At 45.6% G+C, this 15,498-nt stretch overlaps 1 protein-coding gene across 9 annotated transcripts in view; it reads left to right on the top strand.

The window, feature by feature from the left end:
- The window catches only part of C12H1orf21 (chromosome 12 C1orf21 homolog), a 610,172-nt gene extending 596,062 nt beyond the window's left edge, over positions 1-14,110 (top strand). For all 9 annotated transcript variants that reach the window (XM_033916059.1, XM_033916056.1, XM_033916057.1 and 6 more), the window contains one exon: positions 10,900-14,110. In XM_033916059.1, coding sequence (XP_033771950.1) covers positions 10,900-10,935 — 36 coding nt within the window. In that variant the 3' untranslated portion in view covers positions 10,936-14,110. The remainder of the gene's footprint in view (positions 1-10,899) is intronic.
- Positions 14,111-15,498: the final 1,388 nt, after the last annotated feature.

Below are 15,498 nucleotides of genomic sequence, written 5' to 3' on the forward strand. Positions count from 1 at the left end.
TCTAAAGATTTTTTGAAAATATTTATTTTGATGCAATATCACTGATTGAACTTTAACAGAGTTTTTCTCTGACCGAGGATGTGTTTTCTATGAAACTTTGTACTTGTTATAGTAGTTTCCTGAGTTTATTCTCAGGAAACACTGAGGTTTTTTTCTCCGTATTTTTAGGAACCTGTTCTAGTTAGTCTCTGATAACGGAATTTATTATGTGAATATCTTTAGTTGGATATTTTTCTGCCATAATCAAACATTTAAGAATATGTCCAGGGCACAATTTGGACATTTGGGGCTAGACCTTTTTTATTAACAAATAAATGCCAAAAAGTGCCTAAACTGGCCACATGATCACTAGAGGGATGTAAGCATGACCCCCCCTTCCCCCCCACACACTCCCCCAGTGGTCACTGACCCGACCCCCTCTCACCCTTCAAAGATATGAATGAAACGGTGCATACTTGTCTTTATGACAGATACAAATATTATGACCAGTCCTTTTAGGGCAGCAAGCAGGTTCCTAGAATAGCCTGGTAGGCAGTACTCCGCTCTTAATCACTACACATACGATGGAATTTGTGAGCCTTCTCTACCATCCTAATCCCACTGTAGCCACATATAGGTGTTGCCTGCAGGCTGTACTGTACTGTGTGATGTACAGTTGGGTACAATGGATTTTGGAGGGCTCATCATACAATATAAGGGGTTATGGTGAGATGCATAGCTGGGACTTTTTATGTGAGGTTCACTGAAGTGCCCTCTAGAGTGCCCCACTGCTCTTCTGGGATGTCTGTGTGGCCAGTCTTCCAAGAATATTGGCCCCTCTTACATCCCAATGGCTTGTTCTGTGCATTTTTGTTTGGGGCTTTTTTTTTTTTTTTTTTTCCAAAAAATGGTTCAAAAAGAAAGATACACTGAACACAAACACATCCATTTTGGGGGAAAAAAAAAACCCAACCCAAGATAGAGATTTTTCAGTTTTGAAAATGGGCACGTTTGGTACTGGATTTTTTGTGCATGTTTCACAAAGGGCCAGATTCTACAAACGGCACCAACATCGGCAGCTGCCTAAAAGATGGCTGCTGATCACGTGTCAGTCACGCAATGGCAATGAGCAGGAGAAAAGCAGCTACAGAGAGAGGCAGAGGGAGAGCGAATCCAAAGGGGGAAAAAAGCAGATAAAAGAGCAGGAGAGAGAAGCAGAGGCAGGAAACCATGAGGGGAATCGGTGAGAGTTAGCTCCACCCACCCCCACCCCCGACGTCCACCACCGAAGCTCCGTCTTAAAAGGGGAGAGGCCAACGGAGCAGAGTTGATCTGACTCTGAGCAGGAGAAAAGCAGCTATAGGCAGAGGCAGAGAGAACAGAAAGGGGAAAAAAAGCAAATAAAAGAACAGGCGCAACCACAGCAGACCCAGAAGGTATCTACAGCAGACCGGCAAGCAGACAGCAATGGAAGCAGCAGACGGAAGCAAGATGTTGAGCTACCCAGTTATCTGCATCGTCTGCCATATATATGACTACCTCCCCTCTGGGAGGCAGTCTTACGTATGCACCCGATGCGGAGAACTGGAGAGCCTGAAGAGACAAGTCAGACTCCTGGAGGGTAGAATATTGGAACTGGAGGCACTTCAAGCAGGGGAGGAGGGAGACAGAGATGCAGAGAACGAACAGACAGAGGAAGCAGAGAGCAAGACAGAAGACACCATCGAGGAAGAAGTCCGAGAGCTGGAGAAATTCATAGAGGAGGCATACAGGGAGGCCGTGGAAAATCACCAGCAACAGTGGAACTGCTGAGACACCTACAGAGAGTGTGGACCACCCGACAGACAACCACCAGGAAGAAATGGGTGATACAGTAGCGAGAACAAAGGATACGGACCTGCGGCAGGAGAGATGGACATACACCAGGGACATGGACCTGAGGCTGGAGAATCAGGAGAAGATAGAGAGGACAGCAATCGTCGTGGGAGACTCCATCATCAGACAAGTTGACAGCCACGTAGCGGGAGGAAGACTTGATCGGCTGGTGACCTGCCTACCACGAGCCAAGGTAGAAGACATAGTGAGCCGCATCGACAGGATCCTCAACAGTTTGGAAGAAGAAGATACGGCGGTGGTGATCCATGTGGGGACGAACAACGTGAGCAATAGGAACTATAACAGGGAAGTACTGAAGGACCAGTTCTGGATGCTAGGAAGGAAGCTGAACGCAGAGGATAGCATTCTGGGAGATCCTGCCGGTACCCAGGGCAGATGAGAAGAGGCAGATGGAGCTGCAAGCAGTCAACGCGTGGATGCGGCGCTGGTGTGAGGAAGAAGGATTCCACTTCGTGCGCAACTGGACAACGTTCTGGGGGAAGAGCAAGCTCTACAGGAAGGATGGACTCCACCTCAGCAGAGACGGAACGAGGCTACTTGCAAGCAACATCAAGAGAGAAGTGGACAAATTTTTAAACTAGGAAGAAGGGGAAAGCCGACAGTCGACAGAAAGAGAGAGTCGATGGTTCGGGAACCGGTATACCCAGAGGATACCGTGCAAGAAGATAGAGGAAAAGACTCACCAGATTACAGGCAAGAGAGATCGAAAAGGACACAAGAGGGAAGGAAATGCAAGAAAGAAAAAAGCTGCAAACTCAAGTGTATGTACACAAACGCAAGGAGCCTTACAAATAAGATGGGTGAATTAGAAGCCATAGCACAAAAAGATAACATTGACATCATAGGCATCACGGAAACATGGTGGACTGAGGAAAACGTCAAGGAGGCGAAGAACTTCAAGCCGTTCTTTCGATATATTAAGGGGAAACGACCTGCAAAGGAAGTGGTGGGACCGTTGGATGACCATGGAATAAAGGGAGCGCTAAAGGAGGACAAAGCAATCGCTGACAAACCGAACACATTTTTTGCATCTGTATTTACCGAAGAAGATGTACACAGCATACTGGAACTCATCAGGCTATATGCTGAAAACGAAGACGGAAAGCTGACTGGATTGATGGTCAGTGTAGAGGAGGTATGTAGGCAGATTGATAGGCTTAAGAGCAATAAATCCCCGGGACTGGATGGCATCTATCCGAGGGTCATCAAGGAACTGAAAGGGACCATAGCTGAACTGCTTCAACTAATAGCCAATCTGTCGATCAAATCGGGAAAGATTCCGGAAGACTGGAAGGTTGCGAATGTTACACCGATCTTCGAGGGAAGGTTCGAGGGAAGATCCGGGGAACTACAGACCGGTGAGTCTGACCTCGGTACCGGGAAAGATGGTAGAGTCACTGATAAAGGACAGCATCATTGATCACCTTGACGGACATGGGCTGATGAGGACCAGTCAGCACGGTTTTAGCAAAGGCGGATCGTGTTTGATGAATTTGCTGCACTTCTTTGAGGGAGTAAACAGACAGATAGACAAGGGCAATCCGGTCGACATTGTATATCTGGATTTTCAGAAGGCATTCAACAAGTTGCTGCATGAACGACTACTTCGGAAAATTGCAAACCATGGAATTGAGGGTGAAATACTCACGTGGATTAAAAACTGGCTGGAGCATAGGAAACAAAGAGTAGGGGTAAATGGACAATACTCAGACTGGAAGAGCGTCACCAGTGGGGTGCCGCAAGGTTCGGTGCATGGACCCGTGCTCTTTAACATCTTTATAAATGATCTGGACATAGGTACGACGAGCGAGGTGATTAAATTTGTGGATGATACAAAGTTATTCAGAGTAGTAAAGACACAGGGGGATTGCGAAGATCTGCAACGTGACATAATCAAGCTCGAGGAATGGACATCGACATGGCAGATGAGGTTCAACGTGGATAAGTGTAAAGTGATGCATGTCGGTAACAAAAATCTCATGCACGAATACAGGATGTCCGGGGCGGTACTTGGAGAGACCTCCCAGGAAAGGGACTTGGGAGTTCTGATCGACAAGTTGATGAAGCCGTCCGCACAATGTGCGGCGGCAGCAAAAAAGGCAAACAGAATGCTAGGAATGATAAAGAAGGGGATCACGAACAGATCAGAGAAGGTTATCATGCCGCTATACTGGGCCATGGTACGCCCTCACCTGGAGTACTGCGTCCAGCACTGGTCGCCGTACATGAAGAAGGACATGGTACTACTTGAAAGGGTCCAGAGAAGAGCGACTAAGATGGTTAAGGGGCTGGGAGGAGCTGCCGTACAGCGAAAGATTAGAGAAACTGGGCCTCTTCTCCCTCAAACAGAGGAGATTGAGAGGGGACATGATCGAAACATTCAAAGTACTGAAGGGGATAGACTTAGTAGATAAGGACAGGTTGTTCACCCTCTCCAAGGTAGGGAGAACAAGAGGGCACTCTAAAATTGAAAGGGGATAGATTCCGTACAAACGTACCCAGAGAGTGGTAGAAAGCTGGAATGCTCTTCAAGAGGCTATTATAGGGGAAAACACCCTCCAAGGATTCAAGACAAAGTTAGACAAGTTTCTGCTGAACAAGAACGTGCGCTGGTAGGGCTAGTCTCAGTTAGGGTGCTGGTCTTAGACCAGAGGGCCGCCGCGTGAGCGGACTGCTGGGCATGATGGACCACTGGTCTGACTCAGCAGTGGCAATTCTTATGTTAATGTGTGGAATTGCAGCTACCTCAAACATAGGCACCGGAAATGTAGGCCAGGTTTTCAAGGTCTACATTTCTGGCGCCTATGCTTTAACATGAATTGTGTCTATGGTGCTGCCTTAGGATGCCTAAGGCCATTTCTGGCGTTAACCATGCCTCCTTCAACCTTAGGCATCTTTAGGTGCCACCATAAATGCAATTTAGGTGCCTTCATTTTTTGATTTAAACTATTTGAACCTTTATTTGGCATTGTTGCTCAGAAGCAACATGTGTCTTCTTTGGCTCTTATGGGAGATCTGCATTTCCAAATGCCTGTTACTTGGCACTGTTGCTATTCTTCAACACCAAGTTACGTAAAGCACTCATTTTCACCATCTGCCAATTAAAGGGTTAAGGAAGATTTTAAACGGCTTTGTCACTTAAGTTAGTCACCAATAGGGCACTGTTTATATAATGTATAAATATAATGTGTAAACGTCATATTGAAAATACTCCATATGGAATGAGCATGCAAAATAGCTCATTGCAAAAATGTTATTCTTCCTGTACATACTTGAGCAGTGATTGGCTTACAGGAAGGGTGACATTAAAAAAAAGGCCCCTGGCCCCCTCCCCAACTCAACCAGCATCTAACCCCTGGTCCTCCAACATTAAAACATGACAGAACCTGATAGTCTATGGCCCACACACATACACATCTCAGTATTAAATCACAAAAATCCCTAGTGGTCTAATCGGGTCCCCTTCCTTCTTCTGACCTGCCCTCCCCTGGCTGTAAAAAAAAAACAAAACCCAAAACCATAAATTCCCTAGTGTCTCATTGGCAGCCCCTTCCCAAACCTCAAATTTTAAAAAACAAACAACCCACCAGCGAAGTCTCAGACATCCTGCATTAAAGCCAACAGCACAGAAAAATGACTCTCCAGTGCTCAAAGGAAATGATATTCAAATTATATGCGCACTGTAAAAACAAAAGCAAGGCAGAGGACTGTGCTTAATACATATGCAGAGGAGTTTCATAGTAAATGCACCTCTTGTGCACATGCACCAGATCCTCTTGTTCCGGGATTTACCCCTGATTTCTTTAGTCTTATATTTGAAGCATATAGGGGCTAAAGGGGCTCATCTATCCCCTCTAGAGTTCTGCTGACAGTCTTGCATGGGGGGTTTCCCTCACAGAGTGTGACTAACCCCCTGGTTGCTCAGCCCCTCAAGTCAGAGGTCCAGTCAGAGGGAGACTGGGGGTCAGATTGGATCTCCTTATTCCCTCAACAGGAATCCTCACTTTTGGAGGATCTGGGTTCCCAGAGGCTCTGATTGAAGAGTTTCTGATGCCACTGGACCAGGAAAGGACCTTTTTAAGCTGAAGGCTTTGCTGGAGGTCATCACTGAGTTCTTTCAGATCTTGAAGCCGGAGTCCCTGCAGACCTCCATTGCTCACCATTCTGATAAGAGCAATTCCAAGCTTCAGACCAATTTCTTTCCTCACCCAGACATCACTATGGGAGTCTCCAAAAGGACCCCTGCAGGTTGCCAGGACCATAAAAAAGTTATATCCACTGAGTGGCTCTGGATTTTCATGAGCTGTTTGTCCTGCCGAAGGTGGATTCCTTGGTTGTGTGAGTTACCAACCGCAAAGTTTCTGCTTTCTCTATTTCTGCCTGTTGGATGCTCTAGATTCAACAGTGAGATGGAGATTCTGCATCTAATGCGACTTTGAGCAGGCTACCTTTTAAATATCACAGGCTCTTTAGTAAAAGGCTGGACGATCTCATGGATAGTGTAGTGGATTATTAACCTAAGTCTTTACCAGACAACAGACCTCGGGCCCCTGATAGGGCAGGGCATGGTTCCTATTTCAGGGCTTGGTGTTTCCGTCAGAACCCCGCTATCCCTTACAGAGGTCACGTCAAGCCTCTCGGCAACAGCTTAGGGGCACCAGTCTTTCCCGAGTATCAGCTCTGTGTCTACCAGCAGCCTCCAGATAGGGTGGGCAGCTTTTGGCTCACTGGAAGGCCTGGGCAGAGATTTGCTTGGACCAGTGTTTGCTGGATATTGTCTGGGAGGGCTAAAAGCTGAAATTCTACTGCCCTTTGCTGAATCTCCTTGTAGATTCCCCTGCCATATGGCCAATACAACAGTACAGCAGCTCTTGGATTTGAAGGCCATAGAACTGGTTACGAAAGAAGAATCAGACTTGGACAGATATTCTATATATTTCATCTTGCTCAAGAAAGACTCAGACTACTGGAGGCCAATAGTGGACCTCAAGTCTGTCAACGTGGCTCTAAAGGTCTCGTGATTCTTCATGGAGACAATGCAATTGGTTATCGCTTCCGTGCACAGGCAGGATTCCTGGTCTCTTTGGATCTCACTATCAAATCAGTGTTTCTTGTAGCAACTGCCATGGCAAAGAAGATTTTTGGAGCTTCAGGCTCTTTCGTTCAGAGAACCTTTTCTCTGGTTCACAGAAGCTGGGGTCTCTCTTTGTGCACGGTACCTTCTTTTCTGCTAAAGGTTTTCTTGGCTTTCCACGTGAATCAGGAAGTCCATCTACCTGCATTCCATTCCACAGGATTCAAGAGAAAAGACAAAGCGTTGGCTATGTTGGATGTTAGAAGAGCCCTTCTCTGTTACCTTGAGGTGATGAATGATTTTTATTTGTCAGATCATCTCTTTGTGTTAACCAATCCTAGCCATTTAGGGAAGCCAGCCTCTTAAGGCTTTCATTTCAAGATGGATTTGTCAGGCTATTTCTTCAGTGTACATCGAGTGCAGTAACAACCCCTGATTTCTTTGACAGTACACTATACTAGGATTTTGGCTTCTTCGTGGGTAAGAGTCCCGGATGGTGCCAATTGAATAGATTTGTAGGGTGGCCACTTGGTCCACCCTCCATACTTTCACTAAGTTCTACAGGATGGGAATGGCGGCATGAGCGGATGTCACCTTTGAGTCATCTGTGCTAGCAGCAAGCTCATCTGCCCCACCCCATACTGGAGGGACTGCTTTGGTATATCCAACTGGTCAAGCCTCATATGCCTTTTGCACTAGAAGAGATTAGGTACTTAGTCTCGATAATCTTCTTTCTAGTAGAAAGGCATATGAGTCTTGACATCTTGCCCTGTCAGGTTTACATTTTGCCTGCTTACTGCCTGAGACGTGTGTATTCTTGGCTTATGCTTGATCTGACCCAGGGTCTGAAGTGTGTTAGATATCCTGGAGGTCTCAGCATTGGCCAAGAAAGAGCCTCCTCAGGAAGAAGCATCATGCAGATACCTCTTCCATTAAAAACAAAATGGGAGTGCAACAGAGTCACAGCAGCATTAGTGTTGGTTGCACTCAGGTAGGTGGCTTGTTAGGTTTCACATATGATTTGTTTTTGTTTAACAAGTTATCTATTTGTTTCATTTGATGTCAGAGCAGACTCGGAGTGAGCGGGGAGCTCTCCCTGCCCCTCCTCTTTTTTTCGTTTTCTGTCTCAACTGCATTCATACGAACTGAGGAGCACAGAACAGTGTCAGAGAAGGCGGAGCTGAAAAATGTAGGTGATGCCTTCTACACAAACTTGCGAGTAGGGGTACACAACCCACTAGTCACAACTCGTATGTCTTTTTACTAGAAAGAAGATTATCGAAGTAAGTACCTAATCTTCTCATACAGTAAGTATTTTTTTCTGATGAAGCTTTTGAGGGGAGTTTTAAGCAGTGATTATAGTGTATAGAATTACCGTATTTTCACATAGATAACGCGCACCCGTGTAAAACGCGCACACGGGTATAGCGCGCGGGAAACCGAAATATATGTTAAAAAATTTTTGTATACCGCACCCACCCGTATACCGCGCATGCTGCCCGACTCTCCTGTCGCTGCCTGACTCTCCTTTCGTCTGCCCCGACTCTCCTCTGGCCACCCCGACTCTCCTTTCGCCCGCCCCGACTCTCCTCTCCCCCTTGAAGTCCTGTCCCCACCCTGAAAGCCTGCTGCCCCCCCGACGTCCGATTCCCCCCCCCCCCCCCCGCATGACCGCTCGCACCCCCACCCCGAAGGACCGCTCGCATGCACCCGCACCCCCCAGCCTCCCGACCCCCCCCCCAAGATTTAGAAGCTCCTACCGGTTTCCTGCTGCTTCCTCTTGGCGGTCCCGCCCTTTCTCTGACGTCAAGCCCTCTTGCCCCGCCGACTCCCCGACACGATCGGGGCAAGAGGGAGCTCAAGCCCTCTTGCCCCAGCCAACCGCGGCACCCCCGACACGATCGGGGCAAGAGGGAGCGCAAGCCCTCTTGCCCCCCCGACTCCCCGACACGATCGGGGCAAAAGGGAGCCCAAGCCCTCTTGCCCCGCCGACTCCCCAACTCCCCGACAATATCGGGCCAGGAGGAAGCCCAAGTCCTCCTGGCCCTGGTGACCTCCCCCCCCCCCGCTAGTTGTTCGGGCCAGGAGGGAGCCCAAACCCTCCTGGCCACGGCGACCCCCTACCCTCATCCTGCACTACATTACCGGCAACAGGGATCCCAGGCCCTCCTGCCCTCGAGAACCTCCGACCGCCCCCCCAGCCGACCCGCGACCCCCCTGGCCGACCCCCACGACACCCCCACCCCCCTTCCCCGTACCTTTGGACGGACAGACAGGAGCCAAACCCGCCTGTCCGGCAGGCAGCCAACGACAGAATGAGGCCGGATTGGCCCATCCATCCCAAATCTCTGCCTACTGGTGGGGCCTAAGGCACCTGGGCCAATCAGAATAGGCCCGGGAGCCTTAGGTCCCTCCTGGGGGCGAGGCCTTGGGCCGATCGTGTCGGGGGTGCCGCTGTTGGCTGGGGCAAGAGGGCTTGAGCTCCCTCTTGCCCCAATCGTGTCGGGGAGTCGGCGGGGCAAGAGGGCTTGACGTCAGAGAAAGGGCAGGACCGCCGGAAGAGGAAGCAGCGCAGGCGCAGGGCTCACAGAAGGGCCGGGACCGCCAAGAGGAAGCAGCAGGACACCGGTAGGAGCTTCTACATGATGTGGGGGGGTCGGGAGGCTGTGGGGGTGCGAGCGGTCCTTCAGGCTGGGGGTGCGGGTGGGAGTGCGTGCGAGCGGTCCTTCGGGGTGGGGGTGCGGGTGCGTGCAAGCGGTCCTTCGGGGTGGGGGTGCGAGCGGTCCTGCGGGGGGGTGAATCGGATGTCGGGGGGGGGAACTATGTAAAAAAAAAATTTGTACAACGTGTATAACGCGCAAGGTTATTCATTTTTTGTAAAATACGGTACTTACACATGAATCTGCAGTACCTTGGCTGCCTTTGATCTGCGTTTCTCCTTATCCTATCACTGGTGGAACTGATCTTTTTGTCTTCTACTTGTAAGCTTTTTAACTGTACAAGTCAGATGTTTGAATTCCATCCTCTAGGCAGCAGTAGAGATTGGACTGTGCACTTTAGCATCTATGTCTGAGGAGCAGCACAGTTGAAGAGATGGAAAAACAATGGACTCAATATTCAGCCACTGGCGATGAGCCTTTTGCTCACCGCCAACAGTGTTATTGCTGGATATTCAAAGCTGAGGTGTGTCTGGGCTTCGCCTTTGACTGTCCAGCTATTTTTAAGCTGGCTAGCACATAACCACATAAGTCGACACTCAACAGTTAAGCAGTCCTGGGGTAGCATATAGAGCTAAGACAGACTTATCTATGGTCCCATTTATGCATTAATAATAATAATAACTTTATTCTTTTATACCGCCATAACCAAAAGTTCTAGGCGGTTTACAGTAAAAAGAGCTGGACAATCAGCCAAATACAATAATACAGTAAAAAATACAAATATTTGTAAAATAGAATTTAAATAATAAAACTCACTAAGTAATAAACTTATCGAACAAAGTGGTCTTAATTAATTTCTGAAAACTGCAATAGGATAACATAGCTTGCTGAATACATTTACCTCACCAAGATTGTTGCCTACCAGCTTGAAATGCTAGGGTCCTATCTAAGACCATTAACCCTGGTCCTTAAATGCTGAATTTCAGTTCTTAAGCAGCCAAGTTCTGACTCCACCTCTGGAATGCCCCCAAGATAGCCAGCTCTGTGTTCATTGTTGATCGCAATATTCAGCAGCACTTAGCTGGTTAAGTGCCGCTGTATATTAGCAGCTAACCCTGACCAAGCAATTTAACTGTTCGAAATCCAGCTAAATCATTTTGAATATTGGTTAGAATATTCCTAGAATTTACGCAGCTGGCACTGTTTGATGATTTCCACGTTTACTAAAATCTTATTATCCCGCTCTACTGACAGTCATTCTCTGTACTTAATTTTGTCTCCTTTTTTCAGGGTCATGATTACTATTCAGAGGAAGATATTACATAGTGCCACCGATTCTGCAAGACGTTACTGTGTAAATAACAACCCGGTCAAGAGCTTTTGGAGGTCTTCGGCGACTAGACACTACATCACCTTCCTGTGTTTCTTACTGAGCTGGCAGAAGCATTGTTAATGATCTTTCTGGACCTGTGCACTACGACTGTGTCAGCGTTGTTGCTACGTTTCACTACTACTTTGTCCGGATATGCAGCCAATGTTTAACTCTCATTTGTGGGGCACTGCTGATTTTACTAAAGGCTGGTAACTTCTTTTCTATTTAATAAGATAGCGTTACCAAGGATCCAGACTTCTTCCATAGGACTTTCTGACTTATGTGATACCTGGTAAAGCTATTGGTCAGAGGACAAGATTCCCAACTCTTAGTGGCGTCTTCAGGCCTTGGCAATGGAATATGTTTTGTGGGACATGCTTTGGACTGTTCTCTAGCAAAGTGAGGATGGTTTCTTGTTGGCATGCTGCCACATCAGTGCAGCACAGGAGCACAGCAGTTGAAATTTGTTTAAAGAAAAAGTTTACTCTAAGTCTTACTCAAGAACTGAGCTTGCAGTATTCACTTTGCTAAACGCAAATGGAAATGTGATCACAATCATTTTGAATCCTTTTTTTTTTTTTTTCTAAAAAATAAAAATAAACATTAAATATTATCCTTTTTATGTATCCTTGTCTTTTGCCAATGGGAGGGCATGAGGAAAGATAGAACAAAATTGGGCAATGGTCTGATTTGGTTGGTAAGGATTTTTTGCCCTAATTTACAAAGAGGATTATGACTACTTCAAAGGCAGATGATATGTCAAAAATATTTTGTGTTGCTATCAAAGGGAAAACTTTTGTATTTATTTTTTTGTTTAGTGAGTTGATCAATTTGAATAAATTCAAAGACATTACCCAACGATAAACTCTCTAGAAAACACCTCACCACACATCCATTGAGTCTATTTGTAGAGTTTCTCGGCCTGGTTCTTTGACTCATCCAGATAGGGCCTCATTATCATTGGCACATTCTATACAATATATGGAATTTATGAGATTAAAACAGTATATGTGTATGCTCCCATTACTTACCCCAATCCTTGACTCCAGTCTGTGAAAGTCCAGACATTTCTTTCATTACAGCCTTTATATAGTAGAGTCTCAGGTGTACAACACTGTTTCCTTTGATTTCTTCAGACTCTTTAATCACAATTGTTTCCCTTTAGCGTAGAGACATTACTGAATCTCATATAAAAGGAAATCCCAGAGAACATCCATACTGTTGCACAAAATGGAGTGTATATCCAAATATTAAACATGTATAATCCCAGCTTCCTTCTAACCACAGTTGCTTAGAAAACTATTTTAAGGCAGGGTTTCAAGTGGCTTATATACCTGTAAGCCAGCTGTTAAAGGGAAAATTTCCCTGTGTGTTTCCCTTTCAAAAACAGCAGCAGGTCATGGGAAATTTTTGCCCAGTATATTTTGCACACAAGGATTTCAAAATGAAATCTGTTTGTAATTTTACAGGACTACCCCTGAGGTTGTTCCTCTCCCCCATGTGAAGGGAAAGGGACAATTTCCAAAGAGGATTTTGTTTAAACCCCTGTTTACCTGTGTAAATATCTTGTAGAAATGTCTCCCTTTTATTTGGCATTGTTTTTGACAGGGTGCAGAACCAGCTATTAAAGTCAAAGTGCCAGGAAGAATGTAAAATTTACTTGCTTGATTCATCCATGGTTTTCCATTCACAATGAATGATAAGATGCCTCAGTGATTTCTGCCCTCTAAGGGTATTCTAGTCCTCATCAAGATTAATAAGCCTTTATTATTGTGCGACACTCAGAATCCATTGTTTAAATGAGAATAGTAGTGAATGTACATTTCTTTTATTGTTCTGCAGTTTTTAAAATGTTTATTATCCAAGAGGTATAAGCTTCTCATAGGCTGGAAGAAAGAATTGTTGATTTCAGATGCATATAACTCTGATATTATGTTTTATTTGTATTCAGTTGTTGCCTTTTCAGCTCAAAACATGTTATATTGTAATCTAAATGTTGTACCTGAGGCAATGGAAGGTGAAATAACTTGCCCAAAACTGCAAGATTTGAGCCCTGGATTCCCTCATTCTCAACCTGCTGCTTTACTTGCCAGATTTGTGAAGCCAAAGTAAACCATCTGTGACTGGTACTTTTCCAATGACTGTGGATGATGCATCACTCTTTCAGATTTAAATATTTGTGAATCAAGTAGTAGCTTTTCATCTTCTCCATATTCAGAATTAAAATATTGAGGGGTGGGGGAGCTTTTATAGTTTTGTAAATTTTTTTCCTTTACTTTGTATTTTTAGATTTCTGTGTATTAAATTTCAAGAATGCTTAAAATAGGAAAGAAAGTAAATATGCAAAAATGTAATCTTACATTGAGAAATAAGTGGAAAAGGAAAAAGAAAGAACATGGATTATTTTTTCCTAATAGCTCATGAAAGAGGAAAGGGAGAATCCAAACTGAAATTATGAGCTTAGCAGCAAGAAATAGCAATAATTATCAACACATTTTGTACCTTAGCATGCACATTAAAAATGCATGCGTAGGGCTCCTTTTATCAAGCCGCGCTAGCGGTTTAACGCGCGTAATAGCGTGCGCTAAACCGCCGGCCGCGCTAGCCGCTACCGCTTCCTCTTGAGCAGGCGGTAGTTTTTGGCCAGCGCAGGGGTTAGCGCGTGATGAAAAGGCGCACGCGTTAACCCCACTAGCGTGGCTTGATAAAAGGAGCCCATAATTCTGTTAGCAACAAAGATCCAAGCAATAGCCCAGAAGTCTAATTATTAACAGTCACCAAGTTAGAAGGAAAGTTCTCAGATGTTCAGAAAAAAAGTAATAATCACAATCGTATTTAATTAAACATTTGTATGGATATTGAACAAAATATTTTTTGCCAGTATTTTAAGGATCTTGGCCCAATATTTCAAGGATCTTGACAAAGTGAGAACTTGCAATATTAAAATTCTGATTTATTAGGGGAGTAATAGGCATATAACAAAGTTGTATTTGGTGTTGAAGCTGAAAGAATTAGATGTATGTATTGATAAAACGATGCTTGTCTTAATATATGTTCTGGCCTTTTCATCAGATTGAAATAAGTTTGTTATACAAGTTCTATTTAGTTCTAAGTAAAGTTTCCAAAGTATCAGCTGTATTGTATATTATTTTCCAAAGCACAATCTTTCTTTAAAGCTGATAAAATAGACTCATCCAATGGCACTTATTAATGCACAAGTCTGTACCTGCCCTGACGGTATAAAAATGTGTTTTTAAAAGTATATTACAGTACTGCCATTGCTCTGCCCCTGGAAATATCTATCCAAGGTTTATGTCAGTGTTTATCAACTCAATCCTGGAATACCCCCTTGGCAGTCAGGTTTTCAGGATATCCACAATGAATATGCACAAACCTGATTTGCATACACTGCCTCCATTATATGAAAACCTGACTGGCAAGGGGGTACGCCAGGACAGAATTGAGAAACACTGGTCTATGTAAAAGTTATAGAGCCTTTTTACATGCAGTAACTGCTTGCGTACAACTGTGTTAATGAATTTTGTGGCTTTTTAACAGTGCTTTGTGTGTTAGAGGGCAAGGTATTAGCAGAGAACTAGAGAGCTGCACGAGAACAGGGTTGTTAGGGATCCCACGGGAATCCCTTTCAGACTTATGGGGATCTTGCAAGGATGGAAGTAGTTCCTTCAGGGCTCCCGTGGGAGTTTACCTTCTGACTCCCTTGTCCAATGCAGCCATATTTGCTCTCTTCACAGGCCACCGGTAGTGATTCCTACATGCTGCTGTGGCTGACCAAGAAGCCTTCCCTCTGATGCATTTGCATTTTGCATCAGAGGGAAAGCTTTCGGGTCAGCTGCTGGCAGCATGTAGAAGCCAGTGAACTGTTGAAGAGAAATGTGAGAAGAAATGCTGCACAGAGTGGGGATGGGGGAGAAGGGAGGAAAAGAGATTCTTTATGGGCTGGGGGTGGGAAGGGAGGCAAAGAAAGATGCTGCATGGGCTGGGGGGAGTGAAGGACAGAAAGAGATGCCCTGGTGTGGGAAAGAACAGAAAGGGAGAATAATTGGACAGGGGTGATTGGAGCAGGAGGGAAAGAGAGATGGTGCACATGGGGAAAGGAAGAAAGAGGGAGAATTGTACATGGTAGTGGAGAGGGAAGGGTGAGACATGGAAAGGGATGCAAGAGGGAGGAATGTTGGACATGGTGGTGAAGGGAAGGGAGGGAGAGATGTGACGTGATGCTGGAGAGGGGTGACAGAAGGAGAAATCTTGGGCTGGTGGGAAGGGGCAAAAGATTTTGCACCGGAGCCAGGGAATGAGAGGGAAAAATGTTGGATGTGGCGGGGACTGGGAGAGATGCGCCTGAATCCATCTCTCTCCCCACTCCCTTTGCAGCAAAGGAGGGAGAAAGGGGTGGAGGGGAGAAAGGAAGAAATTCTGTGCAAGAGTGGGAAGGGGAAAAGAGGGAGATGGATCCAGGGGCAGAAGGGAATGAGGATGCTGTACAATGGAAAGGA

This window comes from Geotrypetes seraphini, chromosome 12, assembly GCF_902459505.1.
Source record: "Geotrypetes seraphini chromosome 12, aGeoSer1.1, whole genome shotgun sequence".
In the NCBI taxonomy this organism is placed as follows: Eukaryota; Metazoa; Chordata; class Amphibia; order Gymnophiona; family Dermophiidae; genus Geotrypetes; species Geotrypetes seraphini.